Source organism: Ischnura elegans, unplaced genomic scaffold, assembly GCF_921293095.1.
Source record: "Ischnura elegans unplaced genomic scaffold, ioIscEleg1.1, whole genome shotgun sequence".
In the NCBI taxonomy this organism is placed as follows: Eukaryota; Metazoa; Arthropoda; class Insecta; order Odonata; family Coenagrionidae; genus Ischnura; species Ischnura elegans.
The window spans coordinates 70354-95384 of NW_025791691.1; the positions used below are offsets into that span (position 1 = coordinate 70354).

A 25031-nucleotide genomic window follows, 5' to 3' on the forward strand; every position below is an offset into this window, starting at 1 on the left:
TTAACTTCGCTGAGTGATGGAATAGTGCTCATAAAATGTTCACTGCTTTGTAGAGGACATAACATCGCGTTCGGTGTTAGCAATACAAGAAGACTGTTGTATTTGCTTACACATTTGACGTCTAGATATGAATAGTATCTATTTTCTTGAACTCATAAATAAAGACTGATTAGGGTCACATTAATTGCCATGGACGAAAATTCACCTGCACCGGGAATCGATCCTTGCATCTTTCATTTTGGATAATATCTTCTTGGAAGCCCATATTTGTTTCCATCGTTACATTCGGTACCTTTTGCGTTACCATCCTTGGAGGACCTCAAAGGCCTGACATCCAGCATCGTGTACCTCGGTAAAATTACTGGGGTAGTTAAGGAACCTAAGTATTGCGTAGTGGTCTTTGCAGTTTCCGGGAGAGCCAAAGGTCTGTGGATTGATTCTCGGTTCAGGTGAAATTTCTCCCGTGGCAATATATATGAAATCACGCGACAGGATTGAAAAAACCAAGTGCGATAAGTCAGTGGAATTTGTAAATCTCGTTTATTTCACTTTATCATACAGTTTCAGCATATAGTGCCTGCGACTTTTCAGATTATTCAGTTCACATTGCTTAGAATCCAATCTCTGTAGTAACTTACTCTCGTGAAACCATCTGGTCCAACGGTGCACCCATGCCCGCTAAAAAAAGAGAATATTCCAATCAAGAGATTTGGACCCCTTCTGTGGAAATCTGTAAAAAGTGGTCCACCACCATCACCCTGAAGTAGAAAGGAAAAAAATGTCTGTCTGAGAATTAAAAATATTTTAAAAGTGCATCACTAAAGAATAAGGCAAAAATTTTTATGTTTCATTTTATGCCCTTTAAAGATTATAATTAAAAAATAAAATTTCCGACTTTACTTATGTGTAAAATCTAATGCGAAATAGTGTTTTCGTTTGACAATTTAAAATCATGTTAAAACAAATATTTTTCGAAGGATAGCTTTTTGTGCCTTGTTTATTTAAAAGTTTTATTTTCCAAATAATTTAGCCTCTAGCATAATTATAATTATAATTTTTATCCTAACGGAAAATTTTAAAGGGAAAATTGAGGTTCTTACTTCGCATTCTCCCACACCCGAATTACCGAGTGTGCAAATCGTGCCGTCAGTCACTGAGCTTCCGTAGGTTTGTCTGCACTCATCATTGGATATGACAGTCACAGGAGCATATTGCAGTACACCAGCGTGTGATCCACCTAAAATATATAGTTTAGTGACATTACATTAAAACTGAATATATTAACTCCATTTCTTCTCTTTGATACCACTGGAGGGAATCATAGGCCAATTAATATGAATTTGCTAGACTGAAAAATGAAGGACATCTTGGATGGTAGTGATGTCACATTCTCTTTAATTATTGATCTACATACTACCCTGAAGGCATTCTTAATAATGCGTGTGGCGCGTCGTGTCATGATACCAGTCGTTTACATTTAATGACGAGATAAATTCTAGCTTTTAGTCCTCTATTGTTCGGGAAAAAAGGAAATTCCCACTATCAAAGATTTCCCAGTTTTTTTTGATAAAAATATTTATTTCGCACTTAATGTTTCAATCCCTACTCTCCATAGATTATATTGCCTATCCTAAGTCTACTAGGGCAATCGCCCAATGAGACCCATTGTATCAGGGATCGACTCCCCCACCTACTTTTAGTCAAAATGGCTAGTCGCCCAGTTTGCACAGTTTAATTTCCAGAGTCCGCTTTCCATCAAAAACAACGTAGACGTCGTCGACTCAAAACTAAAGAATACGGGTTTTCTTAAGGCGAGATCATGGTTTCTTTTGATGTAAAGAATTTATTTTCAAGTGTCCATTAAAACATGACTTCAATCTCTATCTTTTGATCAGAACACCTTAGACCCATAGAAACATATGCGCCTCGCAAATTTAGTCATGAACCAAAATTATTTTACCTTTAAAGGGAAATATAAAAAAAATTCGGTACCACTACGGGAAATTCACTTTTACCATTCCTAGCCAACGTCATCATGGCGCATTTCGGAATAACCTTCAAGAAGAAATTTTCCTATTTCCCCTCCATTTATTTACGTTATGTAGATGACATTTTTGCCGTATTAGACACAAACAATTGCTCACTGAATACTTTCTTAGACAACCTAAATAGCCTTTTCCCTTACATTTAATTCACCGTAGAAACTGAAAATAATAACTCAATTCCTTTCCTCGATATCTCCTTAACACGATCCGAAAACAAAATCGCATTTGTCATTTACCGAAAACCCACCAGCACAATTAATAATATGCACAACAACTCATTTGTTCACCCAAGTCACAAATTTGCTGCCTTCAATTCCCTCATTAATAGACTTTTAAACTGTTCTGCACTCAAGCAGGGATCGCGCGGTTTTTGAAAAATTCTGCCTTTACCGGAATTTGAACGCGGATCCCCTGAGCACCTAAATAATATCCTGCGAGTCATCCTACGTCCCCCAGCCAAACACCCTAGAGGTGGCTCGCACGGTATTATGTAGATCGGGGGTCTTCAACCTTTTTCAATGCAAGGGCCAAAAATCGATTTCACGTCGTCCGGAGGGTCACAATGCTACATCTCACTTTACGACCACATCAATAAAATTAAAAAAGAAAAATAATTTCAAAATTCTACGATCTTTATTGGTTAAAAAGTTCAATCAAATGAATGTGACCTGAAGACGCTGACTGCAATGTCAGCGAAACTGTTGTCGCCAAAACCCAACGGACACACGGTGAAAACCCGAAGAGAATGCAGAGATCAAACCAACACAGCATTTTGTTTGTACCTGCGACGAGGTCCTCTCGTAACGGCCATTGGAGTTGTTTCATTCCCTAGTTAATTCCCATACATTTTTATATAATTTCCCTTTGGGCTAAATATCTTTCTTAATTTTTCGATTCTGTCATTCCTGGGAATGTAGTGGAGTTCTAATATAATGTTCTCAGTGTCACTCTGAACGGTATTCATTCTTGATTGCTCTGGCAATCTGTATCGCGCAGCCTCCGAGTCTCTAGCAGCTCTAAGACTAATTCGTTTAACAATTTTGTAACGCTCTATATGCACCGTATCAGCTTTTGAAGAATCGTGTATCTTCCCTTTGTATTTTAGTTAAGTTCGCGGATTAAGTCTATCTCCATCGGATCACTTATGCTCGCTGCGTATTCACGGAGTGGACGGGCGAGGGTGAAATAGCACGTCTCTCTTTTACCGTTATAACCGAAAATTTTCCCGCAACACCCTTGACGAGTCCTAGCTTTTTCAGGGTTATGCTATGAATACGTCCTCCCCACGCAAGGTTCGAAGTTATCGTAACTCCAAAATTCATCACCCTCCGCCATTCTGTATTCACCATTCGCAGCACATAAATGGGGATTATTGGACGATCTACGCAATAAATATAACGCCGTGCATTTGTTAAAATTACGTCAGTCCCTACTCTTTGCTTATCCCGTGAACGTCGTTTAATTCCGATGATAGAATTTCAAGTTCATAGCAGTCACTAATTTCGCAAAAGACGACAGCGACATCAACAAATAAAAGTGTTTTTACTGCTTAGGTCATTGATGTATATAATGAGCATACGGGGGCCGATTACTCTTTCTTGTGAGACACCACCCTCACATCTAATTCCTTCTGGAACTTTTATTTGCTTATGATCACTCAGAAAGTCGTGTATCCAGTTTACCACTGTTTAGTTTATCCCGCATTAGTGTTTTGTATAAAACTTTGTTATGAAGAACTGCGTTGTAAAACTATCTTAAAATCTACAATCAAGGGGTCAGTTAGTCTTTTCAATTCACCAGACTTGAGGACTCACGAAAAAAGAGCGGGAGCTCTGTTTCACATGTTCTACCGTCACGGAAGTCGTGATGACTGCCATGGTGGAAGTTACGACTGTACATGAAAGTCATGGTATTGCTAACTTCGATATGTTCGAGTATCTTGCCTGTAATGGATGTAAATAAAATTGGTCGCTAGTTCAATGGGATTATGTTAACTAACTGGCGATTATTAAATTAGTTTCACTGCTGCCAAAATATCGTAGCGCAATATTTCCTTTTCTATGCTATTGTATACCTACCTACCTTGGAAAATAGATTTAATGATTTTTTTAGATTTCTTCCCCAAACAACTGAGCTTTTTTTTAGGACGGTTTTCATATTTTATATATATAATGCATTCTTACTGTTGGGTAGTATGAAGTCCCTGAAAAATTCATTCATCAAACGAAATTAACGTTACGCAGAACGCAGAATAGACTTACCCTCATAAGAAGAACCCCATCCACTAATCCAGGCTGGTTCGTTGACATACGTATCGTCATTTGTTGGAAGCAGAGCCGGTGAAATGTAGTCTGGAAAGAGATGAAAAGGCATTGAATTGAAAAGTTGTCAAGCATTGGCTAAAAATTATCCTTGTTTCGTGGTATTATTAACTTGGTAGTGGACAAATAGGATGTTTCCCTAAAATTGTCGGCTCGAAGTCAATGGAGACCCCGGGTAAAAGTAATATAATCGGCCAATTATTTGGGAGACCAGTTGGTGGATCCAGGATAGAGATAAAGGTAGGGGGGGCTTACCAGTAGTGGGGGTCCGAACAAAATTACCATTCTATCCAGGGTAAATTGGAAAATTGGATACCCAAGGGGGGAGGCTATTTATTTATTAATCATATTTTATGTTCACCCAACATATACATAATTATAGGGTGAACAATCCAAGAATATAAATTAAAAAAAAATTGAAAATAGATTGGTCACAGCCACAAAAATAGTAACTATCATGATAACAAACGCTGAAAAATATTAACTAAATACTATCACAGTCGCGAAACATATTCTTAATATCTTTTACAAAGCAGTCTTTCTTTTTATACAAGTCTAGATCGTTGAAACTTTTGTTATATACTACACAAATCCTTCGTATTGGCGTATTGGAAAAATAATTTGTTTTAACCTTTGATATGTAAAATGTTCTCATCAACCGGCTATTAACATTTGGATGTATGTTCTCTAACCCCTCTCTGGATCTGCCACAGGATTGTAACGTACCTACCAAAAGCGTATAAAAGAGGCCTTAAATTTAGAGCAAATTTGTATTTTAATTCCTCAAAGTTGGTAAATATATCGGAGAATATACTTTTATACATAGTGGCAACCTTACGTGCCCCACCTCACTGGACCATCCTTGATAACCGGCAGATTCCTTGCGCAGTTCACCCATCATCTATCCTAAGATGGAAGTGGAGCTATGCAGCAACTTAGAGATCAAACCCTTCCCTTACCAGCATCTATGACCGAAAAGGATGTCTAACACATTTCTTTACTATCTCGCTTACCCGAAACTTAAAAACCACCCCTTAAAATTAACTTTAATGGAGAAAAAAGCAGATTAAGAAAAAGGAAATAATGAAATGACAGTGCTGAAAAGGAACTAATCCGAAAGACTCTCAGGGTCTTTTCTTCAAAGGATGTATGCCCGAAGGTCCATGTCACATAGCCAGTTCTTTGCACAGAAGTATTCAAAATTTTCTCACTACATTTGTTTGTTGGATCCAAGAGCTCACGGTCACCATTCATGGAGTGTGTAGTGCTTAAGAGCGGGTTTCAGCTCCAGTGTTACGGCCATTGCTCATCGTGTTCAAGATTCCATTGTAAGATATATGATACCTGCTTAAATAGCTTACATTATGACATTGTATGTCTTTTAGCTGAGGATACCTTTATTATTTTGACGATGCCTGCAAATACAAACCAGAAAGTAGGAGATTGCTAAGGACACGAACATTCTGCCATGTTCCTGAACTTGTTTTACCATGAGCCTTGGTACAATTGCAATAGGAACTCAGGAACCTGGTTTACATACATAAGTTTCTCAGCTTTCGTAGTTATCTACTTTATAAAGTTACTACTTATACATACCATTAAAGTGGAGTTGCTGTGACAGCTTCAGCAAGGCAATATCATTGGATAGTGTGTTTGGATCGTATCCATCGTGGATAATGGCCTCTAGAGATTGTACAACAACTCGCGAGCTCTCATCCCCGTGAAGCTTTACCACTCCCGCGTAGATGGTGAACAGCTTCCCCCTGAAAAATTCACATATGAAATAAAATTTTAAAAGTAAATAAAATTTTAAAATTAAATCATTGCCATGAATTCTAAATTTAAGGCAAGAAAAATCTCCTCCTTGAAGGAAGTAAAAAATCGAATTTTCTCGACAATCTTGCACAACTCATATTACACTACTCATATTGGATAACATATACATCGGTACTAACCAATTTCCGCCCGGAAAACTTTCTGATTTTTTTGCGAATATATTTAGGTTAGTTTCTCCTCTTTAGGTCATCTTCAGTTATCTAGCGAAATATATTGGAGATACATCAACTTGTGTCTTAGGAATGACCTTCAGTGATTTACCTTCAGTGGATGGTAATGTTATGTTTAATGTTGTTTGATATCTACGAGTGACGTTGGTAGAAAGGATGAATGTTCAAAAAAAGAATATTTTTGGATGAAGGAAAGTCAAAATAATCTATACAATGCCATTTCCAGTTTACTTTTATGATCCCTGCATGCAATTCACATACAGCTTCTATATTGAATTTCCGTTTCGATACCGTCTCTTTCTATAATTGGGAGAAACATATGTAACTACATATTTATTCATTTCATTTAACTTTATTTATTTATTTTCGTTCGTCATTTGGGTTTTTGATTGTATTAATTTATATATTTTAATGTGTGCTCTGCTAGGTTGATGTTTTAAATCGCTTATTTTTTGTTTAAAAGAACGTTGCTATGTGTTTTTGACACGAGTAAAAAGAAAGGAGTTGTTGAGAAAGAAAGTGTAAGAGAGAAAACGTTTCATTAAGAGGGACAACGCCAAATTGAGATTTCAAGGAATTACGTTTTATTTGATCGATCTCGACGTCACAGTGGGTTTGTTTCGATTGGCTTCAGAAAGAACATAAGAATTGGATTACGTTATTGCAAGTTTCAACAATATATTTGTGACAATTTGACATAAAAAATGAGTGCGCTTTTTTCCCAAGACACTCAGGTACTCATAATGGTAGGATAAAGCCATAAGACTGCGATGGGCGGAAATAGGTTTCTTTAAGGTTCTCTCGTATGGCCTCCAGCTTGGAATTACTTAGGGGAACAATTTTAACGCATTTTCTGTTTAATTCAATTTTTGGGTAGGGGAATATAGTCATGCTGATTTCCAAACTGTGGTTTGTATTTCTTCTACCCCGTCGAGTTTTTTCACTAAATCTTGTGTGATTGCGACGACTCTTCTATATTGAGCGGCTAGCACAAGAGGCATGAATGCTCTCCAATTGGCTGACATTAGCCTTATGCGAATGTTTCCGAGTGACTGACGACGCAGGAGGCCAGTGACTGGCACATAGTTGTCTAGTTAACCAGGAGATACCATAATTAGGCGCAGACTGGTAGACCCAAATTTGCATCATGGGCAGCTTCAGTGTTTAGTGGGTTGCATATGCTGATATTTTGCTGTCTATTAACACGGATCGGTAAATCATTCATTCATCTCTGATAATTGTGTGGATGCAGCATAAAAGGGAATATTTCTCTTTGAATTCATTCATATGCAAATTTTGTATGAAATACGATACAAAAGGTATCTTGTAGCTTAAAAAGTTGACGTGATAGATAAAAACTGAGGTTATTTTCTTATCCAGATGCCAAAGTTAGTATAAAATAAGTCTCGGTTGCAAGACAACAAATTATCTGTTCCCCAGTGTTATTCATCTATGAGTGTTGGTCATTGATACTCGAGCCTCTATCGGCTTTCAGCTTAGTCCTTCGACCGCCTTTGTATACCTATTTTTTTACAGCATGTGCGAAAGTAAACAAATAGATTTTAGTTTTTTATAGTATTTTAAAAAGTTTCTTATCTTATCTTGATTTACAACTCCGAAATTTAATGTGTCATCCATGTCGAATAAAAAAATATGACCATTTGGCCATACAGCCTTTTTTTATTGGATGAGAGCCTCAGTTTCTTCTGTGTTAATGATTGCCTCACTTATCGGCGAACAATCGGATATGGTCAAACTTATAAATCCGTCATAAGTCTCTCACACAATACTGTAAGCTTCATAAGGAGCTTTAACAACTCAGCCTCCTCACTTATTCTTTAGGTTATGATTACCTCTATGAATTCGTTGATACTACTACGGCAATCTACCTTTATCTTTCTTGAAATTTCCACGAAATTCGACTCACCCTACTGCACATTGAGCAGCTGTTAGCACATATGAAGAATGAATGATTACGCCTCCACAGAATTCAGATGTATCAGAGTCCATTGAGACCTGGAATGGAATGTCTCCTAGTTTAGCTGAGTAACCATTAGAAATCTTTGGCTGGGCTGATTCGTACCCTGAAATATGATAATCCACGTATTAGAATGCTGACAGCAAAGGATAAATTATAATCAGTGCGTATATATGTTTATAATACTGTAAGCTTCGGTGATTTTGGCCACGAATTAAAACTTACAACTGTTAAATCTAATGCAAAATAAATAAACTGAATAAAAAAGTTGCAGTCAAGGAAAATCTATAATAATAGCAAATGAATGGTTACCTTGTTTAGTCACGTTTATTCTCGGAGCGAATTATCATACTCGGCTAAAAGTAGCCAACCCGTATCAATATTACCCGCGTGATTTCTTTTACAAAATCATGAATAGCTCTTATAATCATATACGTAAATACAGAAAGATCTTTTTCTGTAATCTCGTATATGCTCCGCTAATACTGTACCTACAGTGATAAATGAGGTATCAATTTAAACATTGAATCACTGGCTTCGGCCGAAAAAAATACAATCTCAGTCTCAAATTTCACTATTTACCCATTAATTTGGCTTAAAAGTTTCGATAATTCCATATCGATTACTCGCTCGAGGTATATGAACACCACACTTGTTTTTATTCTGAACTTCAAAAAAGGTTTAATAATCCGTTAAATCGATAAATAAACCCAGAAAACGTAACGTAATCAGGCAAATATGTTAAAAGTAAAATCTAAGAGTAATGAAGAGTGTTAAACTTTCTCTAAAAGAGACATCGTGTGTGAGGAACTTAAAACATGACTTGTATCACGTATAAATAAAAAAAACTATGGTGCTGAAAATATCTATTTTAGAATCCAATGACGTGATGATTGTTTCTCCTGGTACCAAACTCTCTAGTCTGTATTGTATTCATATGTTTTGTGTATTTTAGCAAGGAAACAAGTATAAAGAAAGTACTTTGTGGTACACCATTCTCTATTTAAAACTAAATTACACCATTTCTTCACTTATTTTCTGATAGCGTGAAAGTACGAAGTTTTCGCAGGGGTTGCCTAGTTTTTCATAATAATGCGTCTTGAATATTTACCTTAAAAAATAACACGGAAGGTCCGAGGCAGCGAATTTCCGCGAATGGCGATTAAGAGCAGTTCATTTCAGCGACTTTAGCTCCGTTGTAGAAATGCCGAATTTACCATAGAAGCACGTATGCTATGTTCGAGGTATTATGGGGGATGAATTATAAAATCATGAAGTAGATCTTACCATCCTCCAGTGCCCGCAACCGGATGTTTTTCTTCGCGGAAACTGCCTGCGATTGGCTGCCCATAGGGCGAAGTCTTCCAACGTCAAATGCCTGTTAATACAATATAAAATGATTTTTAGTCACTTATAAAAGTTGACAGGCCTTTACAAGGCAATCCTCTCATTAATCCCTTCGTGTTAGTGAACGACTCCTTTGCTAGCGCAGTTCTCTTCCTGATTTCTTAAATTTAAAATTTTCAGTTTAGTGTAATCAAATCTGTAGCGTATGTACTATGAACATTTCAAGATGATAACTTACGACTAAGTAATCTATGGAGACAAGAGGCGGAGAACGATTGGTCGATAGCAGGGGCGCAGCTAGGAATTAAGGCTGGGGGGGGATTTAGGTGCAGCTAACACCGGGGTGTGTGGGGGTATGGAATACCCATCAGGATTAGTGGTACCTGCGAGATTAATAAATTGCAGAATTTCAAGATAAATGGTTCAAAATGGCGAGTTTTACGGCTTTTTGAGAGATATTTTATTAGTCCTTACCCTTTTCTATGTGAGACTCAAGATAAAAGTAGGTGGGAAAAACTTGAACAGGTAGAACAGTTTAACTATTTGGGCAGCACATTAGAGGAAACGGACACAGTAGCAAGGACTTCAGGAAGCGAATTGCACTAGCAAAGGAGGTGTTCATGAACAGGAAGGAGCTTCTGAGAGGATCGTTATGTAAGAGTTTAAAGAAAAGGTTAGTGAAGAGTTTGATTTGGAGTGTAGCTCTCTACGGTGCGGAAACGTGGACACTGAGGAAAGAAGACGAGAGAAGAATGGAGGCATTCGAGATGTGGGTATTGAGAAGGATGGAGAGGGTGAAATGGACGGAGAGGAAAAGGAACGACGAAGTACTGGACATGGTGGGTGAGGAGAGGCAGCTTTTAGATGAGAAACGGAGGAGACAGAAGGTGTGAATGGAGTTAGTGCTTAGCGGGGAGGGTATGTTGAAAATGGTGTTAGAGGGTAGAATGTTAGGGAAACGAGGGAGGGGAAGGAAAAGAATAGGATTCTTAGATAGATTGAAAGAGAGTAGGTCTTATTGTGCACTGAAGAGGGATGTGTATATTGTAAGGGGAGGCTCCAGGATTCCTTCTTAAGCACTCCATGGAAACCTATCTTAATCGGTAGAATACTTTAATAATAATAAAAGTTGAATGGAGCTTTTGGATCTTACTTTGTAAATGATGTATGGTTTGAGGCTCGATCTGATGAATATTACACGATTGTTAAAATTAGACGAAGACGATTTTTTGCACTGCATTTATTTAACGCTATTCACGATAAATTTTATCATTCCAGTATTTGATCATGATAAATAATGCATCAAAAACGGTCTTGACTAAATAAATGGAAAAGAATGCTATTGATATAAATATAAAAAAATTATGTTGGATTTTTTCAGTTTTTATCGAGTCTTTTGCTATGCGCGAATTTTTCTCCATCTACCATAGAAAAGGTAAATAAATGGAATATCTATCTATTTTCATATGTCTCCCTGAAAATTATTGAAAGTGACTATTTGTTTTCAAAGACTGCAAGCTTACTAGGTACATCACAATTGGAGATAAAGGATGCATTAATTACCGTTGCAAGCAAATATAATTATGAAATTATATCGCAGTGGTCCCAATTCCCTCCCTTCCCTTTGGGTTCAGGCCTTGGCTTTCCCCATGAAATTTGACCAGGGATCATGAGTCGGAGTCCCGCTAGATAAATGCGTTGCTGTTCGGCCGTGACGGACGGTTAAGAACCGTACGGTCGATGAGCGAGTTATGTCCCACCGCAACCAGACTTATGTTGCGATAATGAATAAGGGCACAGGTATAGTTCCCCGGGTGTCGACCACGTCACTGTTATGAGAGAGGCGATCGCACTAAGGAAGTTTGGCGATTTCGGCAAGATAAAAAGAAATACGTCTTGTTTCACAACACAATTTAATAAAAATGATAAAGAAGAAAGAAAAAAAACCCTTTTCTGCACTCGGAGTCACCTTCAACAGACAAAATTAACCCATAAAAAGCCTCGTCACCTATTATACAACAAAAAAGAACCCGCACAACGGCGTCATCTCCAACAAAATAATTTAAACAAAATAACAAATTGGGACAAGGCGCAGAACGTCGCCTTCAAGTACTGCCCGTGAATGATACACTTTTGAGATAGATAGTTGCACTAATAGGCCACTAAATTCGGTCCTTCTTTCTTGAGGATTTAATGACCGGGGTAGCAAGACACTGAAGAATGGTCTCGGATTTTTAGAATACACAAAAACAAAAAAAAATCGTAGGGAGTCAATGGCTTTTAAAATGTGGGAACTATAAGAAAACGGAAATTCTAACGAAGTTCTGTTGAGCGAGAACGAATCCTCCAGGAATCCTGGGTGTCGGATGAAGGGCCGGAGAGGCAATCAAATCTGGTCTTTATATGGCCCGGAACACCACTATTCTACTGGGTTTGGCTCGCTCTGGTATAAGTCGCTTTCCCGTGCCTCGACTGGATGTCCTCGGTCTCACTATGAAGACGGTCTCCCACTGCGAGTGTAGAACCACTCGGCAATATGCCATGCAATCAGGTCTCCCTTGTCTCTCTCATCTCACTTCCTTATATTCCTACCATGGGAACTGCATAGAGGAGGCCCAATTTCATCCCACAGAAGATTGATTTCTGTTGCCATTTCGGTCGCATTTTAATCCGTTTTCAAAAATATCCGCAGCGCGGTGATGAGTGCAATGCGTTCCACTTTTTTCCAATATTTTGCAGTATAACGTTTGAAATTGCGAGTAATAGCATTGAAGAGTTATGAATTTCATAGATCACATCATTAAGAATATAAATTTTGGTTGACACCCCTAATTATGCCTTATTTCTCGGTGAAACTAGGATCAATTTGTCGTTCGGCGACGCGAGTGGTGACTCCTGTAAACCCATTTAAATGCGCGGTGGTTGACAACACATTATGAGGCCAACTTGAGGATCCTCCACTGTAATATTCGTGATCCCTACGAGGGTCTCCCATGGTTCCCCACTTTTTTCTGTCGTCTGCTTTTTTCGATGTTCTTTTTTATCCGGGAGTTTAAATACAGACAACACACTTCACTGGGGTGTCACTAGGCACTGTCATAACAATTGGCAAAACAAGTAACACACATAAAAATACATTCCGTGGTATTACATAAGAAAATATATTTTTTAATGTAGACAAAGAACAAAAAATAAACTCTTCTTGCCAAAATCACGAAACTTCCAACAATCGGTTCTCTAGAATGTGAGCTTAGGTAAACACGTGATGGCCTCGGACCATCACAATATTTTCTTTATGTCGGAGTGTCAAGAAAGGGTTTATCTAGGACTAAAATGCAAAAAAAAGATCATCCGTTTCTATAAATATAATTTTGACAATTAAATGAACGCTATTATAAGAAGTTGGAAATGTGGTTCGTACCTGTACATGGGCACAGATGATCAAGACAACAGCTACTAAAAAGGTATTCATATCCGAAGCTGAAGTATCAATATGAGTCCAAGAATTGCGAGAAAGGAATGGGGTGTGAGAGAAAACATATATATTTATACGAAAATATACAGAGATAAGCATTCACAGAAATCGCAAAATGCCGACCGGTATCTTAAAACTCAGTAATCTGGCGATCGAAGATTATATTTTCCTAGAACAGTTTCACGCACTCATCCTTTTTTTTAGCAAACGGTATATCTACTTTTCATGGTTCCCATTGTTATAAAGTTTATAGCTCATCAATCAACGTTCGTCAAGATGATAATATCAATCCAATGCCACATTTGGTAAAAAATATAGTGATACTCGCTATTGCTTTTGGTGGTCCTACCAATAACCCCTTATTTTGATGATGATAGTTTTTGTCTGATATTAATAAATTCAGTTTTTCTTGAGAGTTTCCTATTATAAAAATTGCAAATACAAAAATTGAAAAACTCCGAAAGGCATCTTGAACTCTGTAATCAGGAGGTCTAAGATTTTATTTTAGAAAAACATTTCTGGAATTCGTTCTCTTTAATTAGTTTATTTAATGTTTTTTTATTAATTTTTTTCTTGAGGGTTTCCCATTCGTAAACTGTGAATAAAAAAATGAAAATGAAAATTGAAAAAAAATATTGGAAAAGATTCACCATTCAAAATGAATTAAACTGTAAATAAAAATTGAAAAACTCCGAACGGTATTTAGAAAATTTTGATAAAAGCGTCTCGGCTATAGATTTTCTTCAGTTAAATTGCCTATCTGTTATCAGTTGTTGGCATTGTATTAAGGCCGCTTTACACGGGGCACGGAATTGCGCAAGTTAGAGCTGCATTAATTTCTAAAATGGCGTGGAATTGCGCGAATGCATGAATGAAATTAGAACAGGGGCTATTTTGCCATCTCGCATCCACGCATTCTCGCATGTGTTCTAGCAATTCACCGCTTTACACGACGCAATTTTGATTGCGCCTTCGCACGTACGTCAGATTGCTCAATTCCGTGTACCGTGTAAAACTGCCTTTAGAGATTGTGACTCTTCAATCAATTTTCGTAAAGATATTAATATTAATCCATTATATTTTAGTTTTAAGGTTTTCGCAGCGATTAGATGCACTATTATAATTCATTTTCGGGAATACGTCTGCGTGCTTAATATTGAACTCAACGTTTCGTTCCACTTACTGGGAACGTCGTCAGGAGAATGAAAATATAAACACCTATCATACCGTTGGAAAAACTGGTCCATTGTTGTTAAGGTATTTAAAAAAGTAAATAAAAATAAAATAAAAGCCAACTTCTTTAAAACATCTAATATAAAAAAGGAAGATGAAAGGTGGAATATTGTAATTAAATTTTCGAAATGTATCTCTTCCACACATGGCTTAAATTATATCCATCATCCCTGTTAAAATTCATTGGTCGTTTAGAAATTTCTATCGCCTCTCTAATAAGCCGTGGATAATATGCAGATTTTCTTGCAATGGCTTTGGCCTCATCTAGGAGGATCTTGTGTCCTGGCCCCGACATAAAATGATCGGCGACAGCTGAAGTTTCCCATTGCCTTGCCTTCAGCGCCCTTTCATGCTCTTTCAGCCTTGTCACTATCTTCCGTTTGGTCTGTCCGATGTAACTAGACCCACATGAACACGGAATCTCATATATGCCTTCCATTTGTAATGGGGGAACAGCATCAATGACGGATGGAAGTAGGTCTCTGATCTTCCTCAACGTGCCAAACCTGGTTTCAACGTTGGCTTTTCCAAGGATGCGAGCAATCCGGTCCGTTGTTCCTGATATGTAAGGCAGAACTGCAAAAGCACTTGGTTTTGTTTTCTCCATCGGGGCCTTGACTTCCCTTAAAGCTCTCCTAATGAATGAATTAGCATATCCGTTTCCTTTTAAAATAGAAATAAGATGTTCCATTTCACTTTCTACGCTATCTTCATCAGAAACGGCAAGGGCTCTATGTCTTAAGGTCTTGATAACGCAGGACTTCTGACGCGGGTGATGGTGTGATGCCGCGTTTAAGTACCTATCTGTGTGGGTCTTCTTCCTAAAGACCGAATGTCCCAAGCTTCCGTCTTGCCTTTTCCTTACTAGAACATCAAGAAACGGTAAGGAGCCATCTTCTTCGATTTCTTTGGTGAACTTGATGTTATCATGAATATTATTCAGGTGTTCATGGAAATATTCAAGAGCCTCTTTCCCGTGTGGCCAAATAACAAAAGTGTCATCAACGTATCGGAGCCAGCATACCGGTTGTTATTCACTTGATGAAAGAGCATCGGCTTCAAACTTCTCCATGAAGAGGTTAGCTATGACCGGAGAGAGAGGGGATCCCATAGCAGCTCCCTCTACTTGGGAATATATTTCTCCGTCGTAGCGAAGATAGCTGTTTTTGAGGCATAATTCTGCGAGATCGGGTACATAATTAGGGAGCCCTTTCTGAGTTAGTTCCCTTAAAATCAGAACTGAATCATTAACCGGAACTTTAGTAAAAAGACTCACAACGTCAAAACTGACCAGAATATCATTCTCTGATGTTCTTAAATCCTTTAGTAGCTCGATGAAATGGCTTTAGTTTTTAACGTAGGATTCGGTACTCCCAATAAAGGACTGAATGTCTCTAGATATATAGCGGGCCAAATTATACGTCGGTGAGTCGATAGTGTTCACAATCGGTCGCAGAGGTATTCCTGCTTTATGTATTTTGGGAAGTCCATACAGTCGTGGAGTTTTAGAGGCATGAGGAATAACTTTCCAATGATCTTCTTTTGGAATGGAGGATAGCTTGATTTCTTTCTTCACTCGATTTTCTAAGGCAGCTGTCGGGTCCTTGTTAAGTTTAACATACGTCTTATCATCCAAGAGAGAACGGATTTTAAGATCATAATCATGCTTATACATTATAACTGTTGAATTTCCTTTGTCGGCTGGTAATATGAGACAATTCGTTTGTACGTTGAGTTCTTTGATGGCTTTTCTCTCAGAAATAGACAGGTTAGGAAAAGGCAGCTTACTTTTTCTTAGGGTTTGCACAACTTCATGGCGAATATCCTCAGCTAGTCCAAATGGAAGTACGCGAATAGCAGATTCTACTCCAGTTATTATTTCTTCTACCGGCAATGTTTTTGGTGTAACAGCAAAGTTAAGTCCTCTGGATAACACTGAGATGGTATCATTGCTAAACACTTCAGCAGTAAGGTTGTGTACCGCCAAAGGAAGGGAACACTTCTGCACCGGCTTCTTCTTTTGAAGAAATTCAAATTTTTTCTTCTGTTTGACTTGCGTATTATAGAAAACATTTGAAGCCGAAAAAGTAGTGATACGATCTATTAAATTCCAATCATCTAAAGAAAGAACACTTGATAATTCCAAATGAAGCTCATACAATTCCTGTGAGTTATTCAAGAGAGAAAAACGCGTGAAACGAACCCGTTCTCTTAGCAGAGCTCGGCCAGCATTCTTCAATATATTCTTGGCTTTACTTGTTTGAATATGATGCTTTATCTTCACACAACCAGGAAGAGTATCCGAGTCTCGGCATCGTTGTAGGAAGGCGAGAGAAGTCAGAAGGGTGGCTTTCTTCTTCCTAAGGTTTTCCAACTTTCTTATTTTCTTGAAAATATCCTCCCCGTAGAGGTTCCAAATTTTAGTTTTAAGGTTTTCGCAGCGATTAGATGCACTATTATAATTCATTTTCGGGAATACGTCTGCGTGCTTAATATTGAACTCAACGTTTCGTTCCACTTACTGGGAACGTCGTCAGGAGAATGAAAATATAAACACCTATCATACCGTTGGAAAAACTGGTCCATTGTTGTTAAGGTTAAGGTTAAATAATTTAAGCCATGTGTGGAAGAGATACATTTCGAAAATTTAATTACAATATTCCACCTTTCATCTTCCTTTTTTATATTAGATGTTTTAAAGAAGTTGGCTTTTATTTTATTTTTATTTACTTTTTTAAATACCTTAACAACAATGGACTAGTTTTTCCAACGGTATGATAGGTGTTTATATTTTCATTCTCCTGACGACGTTCCCAGTAAGTGGAACGAAACGTTGAGTTCAATATTAAGCACGCAGACGTATTCCCGAAAATGAATTATAATAATCCATTATATTATTTGGTTAAAATGTAAATGCACGAAAAGAAAAAAAAAGATTCAGTATTTCCCCTCGATAGTGGTGTGTTCCGAATCACGTATCATGTCCATCGATGCACATCACTGTTCCTTATCAAGCGTAGCAGAGCATTGATGCGGCCCCGCATCGAGCATTCATATTTCGAGGTTCGGGAAGCATTTCGAGACTCAAATCACCGATGGCGGCGCTAAATGACGTCATTAGCCAATATGGCCGACTCATCGATGATATTGTTGTGATAATAAAATAGGTGTAATAGGATGAATCGTCCAGCCACTGCGAAAATCAAAGTAAAAAATATAAAGGAATATTTTTTATTGGTTTTGGGGAGGCATTTCGATATATAGGGGCAACGAAAAACAGCTTTAAAGAATTAGGAATCCAAAAATTATAGCTGAAATATCGTCTACTGACTTACGGCATTTACTTAAAGACTTCCTAATGACCATAAATGCGTGACTCCGATAAAAAACAGTATCCTTAGTAGGGTAGAAAAGAAAATTCTAATACGTTGGTGACCTTAAGCGCCTTAAAACAACAAACCACCGTACAGTAAATGATGAATTGTTGCAATGAATGGCAACTGAAAGGCATTTTAGATGTATGTAAATGCATAAAATATATTAATTACGACGTTGTGATAGCTTATTACCACAAGTGTAACAAAAAAAGTCAGAAAATACCTAACAATCCCAATGATTTGTCAACGTGATTTCCCTGGGTAACTGCTCGGTATCCTAGGAGATATACTTCCGAATTCGGCTGATAGTGGCGTATGGCCTGTCTGGATTCTCGATTAGCATCGGCTCGTATCAGAAGCTCTTGGTTCAGTTGATGCGAAAGCGAGAACGGGCGCTAACTTTAAAATTGCGACGGAGTCTTTTGGCGTTACCTTAGCATGGGCGTACCCACTAAGGGCAGCTGGGTGCACTTGCCCCCCTAGCAGCAAAAGTAAATTTAGTTCAAAAGAAAAATATATATTTTTATATCCAAGAAAAGTGATGTTAGCATAAACATGTAATAAAAATAAAAATATTTTACGAGACAAATAATTTTAAAAACCAATAAAGCCCTGTTATAATTTTGGTTTTCTTAACCTTTTCTCTGTTACAACTTGAACGATCACGGCTAGCACCCTTAGTTTTGATCGTGGGTACGCCCTTGTAGCTTAGGATGGTCAAAGAACTCCGTTGTGCTCTTACGGTCGTAGGAAGGAATTAGAACAGTTAGTAGAGTTAGAGTTGACGTCCAGTGGGGAAAAGTTTGTTCAAAAGATATGTAAAGAATATTCCCTAGCGCAGCATCTTTAGTGCAAAGAATGTCCTTTATGAACGTCCAAAGTATCAACTAATGGCGCACTATCCGAGTTCAAAGTACATTCTCCTGTAGTAGTGCAAAGGATGTTCATTGGGTATTCATCTTGCACTGCCCTTTGCCAGATCGTGCTGTTAGAAAGTTCAAAGTTGCTTCGTAGGATATTCATCTTGCTCTACCCTTGGCCGAATCGTGCTCTAAGAAGGTTCACAGTTTATTCATAGGAAGCGCATGGTGGTGGAACTTTTGGTATCAGCCGTTCTAGTTTGGACTTAAATTGAATATACATCATCCACTACCAGAAGACCTTTAATGAGCATCAATTTGGAGCGTTCATAATAATTATTCTGCAACTCCAGAATGATATTAACATAACATTTGAAAAAAAATCACACTCATGATCATCGTCCGACGTTTATTTCTCTCACACATTATCGGGTCAGACCGTATGGTGCAAATTGGTCTATCCTCTGAACCGACCATTTTCGGTATTGTATTCAACTCGAGAGTGATATTTACCAATCTGTATTAAATATTACTACAAACACTGCAACCAAAGAAAAATTTCAACTGCGTCCCGCTACGTTTTGAAAGACTACAACTATCCTTTGAGTAGGAACCCGAATGTTCTTAATAATTATCCTCCTGTTTAAGGATATTTAAAAACTATAGAAAGAACTACCACACTCATAAATCCAACTTGATGAGTAGTCGGCTCGGTCTCTTTTACTCCGACTCCGTGGGGATCTTCTCAGCACTCCAGGCACTGATCGGAAAAATGTTGCATATAACGTGCAACCCTGCCTGCTTTCCGTTGCAAAGTTTTAATGGATTCCAGACTTCAGCTTTGAGATTTGTGCTTGATTCACTTTTATGTGTGCTTGAACAACCTTCTTGAGGTGATTGAGTATTGATTTTAATGATTTGATTTCAAAGCGTGTGATTTTGTAAGCTTTGATAATTACTTGGTTAATATTGATTGGCCCCAAATACTCAATAATTAACACATTGATGGCGTGACCAACTTTTTCACAGCGTCCTTCATAATACTATCCAACAATACACTCCAATTATTGATATCAAAAGTAATGTTTCCAAAACGGCCCTCAGCTGAACTAAGATATTTAATTTTTCATAAAAAGCTGCAACGTGAAATATTAAAAATATCGGCAATCACTTACACAAGGTAACATTTTCTGGACTTTTGTGGTAATTTCGAAACAGATGGACAAATTACCGCACCACCCTACTTATGACAATTTGATTGCTGAAAATTTATTTTGAAATGACTAAGAAATAGCTGACCTATTTGCTTCTTTTTTGTCAAAGGTTAAAGTTATCTACAGCCTGATGACTTAGTTATAGCTAACTTTCAAGTTATGTTCAACCTTAGCAAGCTTTACATTTCTTGTAAATATATCATTGCTTAACTATCTTCTCTAGATAGAGCAAAGGGCACTAGTCCAGACAATATTCCAGCGACTGTCTAACAAGTCTTTGTCATTCCTTAGCAAATCCTTTTTTCCATATTGTTTTACAAATCCTTAGAAAGTGGTACGGTCCCAAGTGGACTTAAGACTGATTATGTTGTACCCATCTTCCAAAATAACTAATGTGACCCACTACAGACCAATTTTAATGTATTCTGTAATAGCCAAAGTTCTTGAGAGCATAATGTTAGAAAAAATATCTCCTGACTTAAATCCACTGTTTAGGATGAGCAGCAAGGGTTTCGGACAGGTCATTCCAATTTAACTAACCTCCTATCATACCAATAATACATAAATCATTCCACACCTCAGCATTACCAGGTTGATTCTATTTACATGGATTTTTCAAAAGCATTTGATAAAATTAATCATAAAATTTAATTGCTAAACTAAAAGCATTGCTATAAATGGTCAACGTCTGGCCTGGAGTGAAAGTTACTTACGCGATAGGAACATGTATGTTAAAGTGAAAGAAGGTCTGTCCTCTGCCTTCACCGGCAATTCTGGTTCACCACAAGGGTCTCATTTGGAACCACTTCTGTTCCTAAGATATATTAATGACATCAGATTTTTTTACGTCCATTTAAATTCTCACTACCCATATGCTGATGATTTAAAAATTATTATTTCACTTCATCTCTTGAGGATTGTAAAAGATTGCAAAATTGGCTCTACAAATTTGAAGATTGGTATTAAACACAATAAAATGTAATGTCATTGATTTTAATAAATGGAGTCTTAAATCTTGTCTAGTCTTAATCCTAGTCTTATTATATATAATTATTTCTTAATTGCTACAATATCTAGGGCTATTATTATTATTAATTTATTCGCGTTAAAAATTGTTTACACCATATTTTAGCGACTTGGATGTAGCATTTAACTCCTCCCTGACATTTCAGTGCCATATTCAATCAACTATCGTATATGCCACAAAAACAATGGGTTTCATTTTCAGGCTATCCGGGGATTTTTATTATATTTAGATAATCTTATATTGTATTATTCTTTAATCCGACTTTTTATCATGTATAATTTAATTGTATGGTCCCCATTCTGTAGTTTTCGCACACAAGCTGTCCAACGTAGTTTCATTAGGCTATATTTTCTTATGGATTTAACATTCATCCTATTTTCTATGACTTAACATTATTCCATCTTAATGTGTTACCCTTGACTACCTGCCGATTACACCTGGACATAACTTTTTTCACAGTCTATTGCATGGAGACATATACTTCAGCCAGCTGGTTGGTCTGATTCCTCTCAATGTCCCCGATGTGAACACCAGACACACATTCATGTTTTCACTCCCTCATTCTAATAGAAATTACATTCTTCCCTCACCCCCAGGGCACCCACGGAGGGGGAGGGGAGGCTGCCACGGCCCACAAAGATAAGGGGCCGATTATTTAGATTAGTAAAAGTTCAAATGCCATTTTTTTTCAAGGTAGGGGTCCTCACACCCAAACTCTACCCCGGGCCACAAGAAGTCTGTAGACGGCTCTGCTCACCCCTATGCCGACCTATGCGGAACATTAACTATAAATATAGTTGCATTGACCTAGCCAATATAAAGAAAGACAATTTAGATAGAAAACAGTCCGTGCTCGGTGCTCGTGCATTGACTTTGACAATTTGTTCGTAAAGATAACCATAATTTCTACTTACGTTGTTTCATATATGGATGTGAAATCTCATTTCATCATTTTTTATTAATGAATAGGTATGTTTGTCTATTATATTTGTACATATATCTTAGAGCTCACTCGTAATCTGTATATGGACCAGACTTTTCAAGTGGGTGGAGAATGTGGGTGGGCAAACATAGGCCTAGTAGTGAGGTAAGGCTGTCCATATAATTGCTTCCTAAAGTATACGCGGAGGAGATAGTAAGAGAGACGTGTGATGAATTGGATGCTGGAATAAAAGTTGGGGGAATGATGTTTAAATAAGTGATCTAGGAATTCGAGACTCACGGAAGAAGTAAGAGGGGAAAACCTTGAGCAGGTAGAGCAATTTAACTATTAGGGCAGGCCATTAGAGGAAAACGGATACAGCACTAAAGACGTCAGGAATAGAATTGCGTTAGCAAAGGAGGCGTTCATAAACAGGCAGGAGCTTATCAAAGGATCATCATACAAGAGTTTAAAGATAAGGTTAGTGAAGAACTTGATCTGGAGTGTAGCGCTTTTCGGTGCGGAAACATTAAGGAGAACGAGAGAAGACTCGAGGCATTCGAGATGTGGAAGCGGCGAAGAACGGAGAAGGTGAAGTGGACGGACGTTAATGAGGAACGACGAAGCGCTGGGTGAGGAGACATCTACACGACCCATCTCTAAGGTGTTTGGCAGGGGGTGATCAATCCCCTGCATGCAGCATGCAATTGGATTCCCACGTGCACACATCACGGACATAAAATGTTACGCATACTGACAAATCATACTACCACATGCTGTTAGAAATAATAATACAATTGAGAAATATGCATTAAACTATACATAAGTTAGTAGGCTACGCCACAAAGTCGTTTGATCTATTTGTGAATTCTAACGTTGCCGTTATGATCTCTTGTTGATCGTGAAAAAAAGACATTCTGAATCCGTCTGCTCTACAGTCTATCTCTCTTATTTTATTTATATGATTTGATCTACCGTAGTATGTTGGCGTTCGTGGTTAACTTCATTAGAAAAGACACTGCTCTTGAATTTATCGAAAAGGTTTAGTCTATTTTTCAATCTACGGTCTGGCAGAGATTCCCCCCTGAGTTTATCTAACAGGTCAGTTACACTAACAAGACTATCGTAGCGACTTTTAACGTACGTGGCAGCTCTTCTTGACACTCGTTCTAACTCTCTGACATGATGGGTGGGGAGAGGCAGCTTTTTGATGATATACGGAGAAGACAGAAGTTATGGATGGAGATTTTACTTAGCGTGTTGGGGATGTTGAAAACAGTGTTGTAGGGCAAAATATTGAGTAAACGAGGGAGAGGAAGGAAAATAATAGGATTCTTAAATAGAATGAAAGGGAGTAGGCCCTAGTGTGATTTGAGGAGGGAAGTCCATGAGGGGACGGGGCCGGAATGGCTCGTAAATGCTCCATTAAAACCTACCTTAATAGGTTGAATAGTTTGAAGTGGTGCGATACCATTCCCGTCAAAATAAATTGAAATACTGTGCGAAAAAAACGGAGGGCATGTTATGCACCATGATCGCATTTATAGTATTTTGTAATAAATTGGGTTTACCTCGATTTATCTCACCTTAATAAAGTATGAATATCAAGTAAGAAATGAATAGAGCACAATGCAGAACGGCCAGATTCGTGATGAGTTGTTACGATAAAAAGTGCAACGTTTCCAACATTTTTATATTTTTCCATTGTTTTAAACTTGCATGGATTTGCTATTGGAATTACTAACCGTCGCGTCGGCAAGTTTTGTCTTCGCATGTTTACGTATTTATTGCTATCATGCGTAATATTTTTAAGACTGCGTGGCGTTCATGTTCAGGATCCTCTCGCCTGCTGCACGCTCAGGGGCGGTCTGGGGTGATTGGGGGCCCTCGGCTGGGGCTTATAATGTGGCCCCTTTCCTGGGGGTTGCGGTGACCCTCATCGGAAAATTTTAGGAAATGGATAATGTCGGTACTTTGTCTCTTAAAAACTAGGTAAAAGTTTGAACGGGACTCGAACCCGGGTCCCCCGTTTTACCTAGTTCAATCGTGGCAGTAATACATCTCCTACTTGGAACTTGCCATTCGAAATTGCAACTTTTTTCATCAATTGTTTATTGAATGATCGCGTGTCATTTTTCTGCCTTGCTGGGTAAAATTTACGAAGTAAAATAACTGGAGATCCAACATTCATATGTAAATGGTGCGATGGCATGCCTGGCAAATCCAAAGAGTTCAAAAACTCTACTGGACAATTTATAGCTTCGTTGGTACCTTCACAATAATGAAATACGCATATATTTCAGTTTTAATTGACAACGTTCCCCAAATATTTTGCACACACTGAGTATTATAGTATTAATAATGGCCGAAAACGATTTAGGCCCTAAACTTTAATGAGCGACAAGGTGAGTGTATGTGATCTTAATCTAGAAAACCCATGATTTTCTTATGGTCAAATGTGTGTGGCATGTTCACGTGTTGGTATACCATACGCTTTATTCGTTATTGCGCCTAATAACAATACAAAAACTGTAAATATCGGAAGGTACTTAGCTCAAGAGAATAAAGGCGTTTACGAAATGCACTTTTCCGAACCGAGTTATATCTAGCGCCCCACACGTCATGACATATAAATGCTGCTCCTAAGGGCTATTGCCATGAGATTTTAAGTGTCAGTCAAGCATCGGTCTGGAATAAAACTTGACCCACGAAGAGGCAAGTCTTTTTATCCATGTATAAAGATATAAACACTTAGTTTACCTAACTCTAAACAGATAGTGTCTCAAATTTCCTAAGTTAAAATCTAAAAATTAGAAAATTCATTGAAAAAATTTACGCATACGTGCCCCGCTCTACCCTATGTAGATTGAATAAAGAAAATGTCTTTCTAACAAGACATTGTTATACTTATTTTGTAGTTTTACTGATTTTTTTTCTTATTTCATCATAATAAGTCAAAACTTATTAAAATCACTACAGCCGCACTTAATTTTTAAATGGTGTAACTAAACTACTCATTGATTATTAGGCGGTATGTAGTTCGCTGGGTCAGCTAGTAAATTAAAATGTTGATAAATAAAATAAAAACATTACTAGGAGTTTAGTGAATTCATTAAATGAAATTTTCAATTATATTCAGGAAAAACATGCATGGATTAAAGCTTGGATATGCTTCTCCAAGCTTTGGAGGTGAGCGTTTGTGCTCAGGACACTGCCATCTGAGCGC

General features: G+C 37.8%; 1 protein-coding gene across 1 annotated transcript in view; it reads right to left on the reverse strand.

The window, feature by feature from the left end:
* Window positions 1–517: 517 nt before the first annotated feature.
* The window catches only part of LOC124173511 (transmembrane protease serine 9-like), a 39656-nt gene continuing 15142 nt past the window's right edge, over window positions 518–25031 (reverse strand). Inside the window, exons 8-14 of the mRNA XM_046552959.1 lie at window positions 13119–13226; window positions 9638–9728; window positions 8300–8456; window positions 5963–6129; window positions 4307–4396; window positions 1101–1237; window positions 518–758 (exon numbers count right to left, since the gene is read on the reverse strand). Coding sequence (XP_046408915.1) covers window positions 597–758; window positions 1101–1237; window positions 4307–4396; window positions 5963–6129; window positions 8300–8456; window positions 9638–9728; window positions 13119–13226 — 912 coding nt within the window. The 3' untranslated portion in view covers window positions 518–596. The remainder of the gene's footprint in view (window positions 759–1100; window positions 1238–4306; window positions 4397–5962; window positions 6130–8299; window positions 8457–9637; window positions 9729–13118; window positions 13227–25031) is intronic.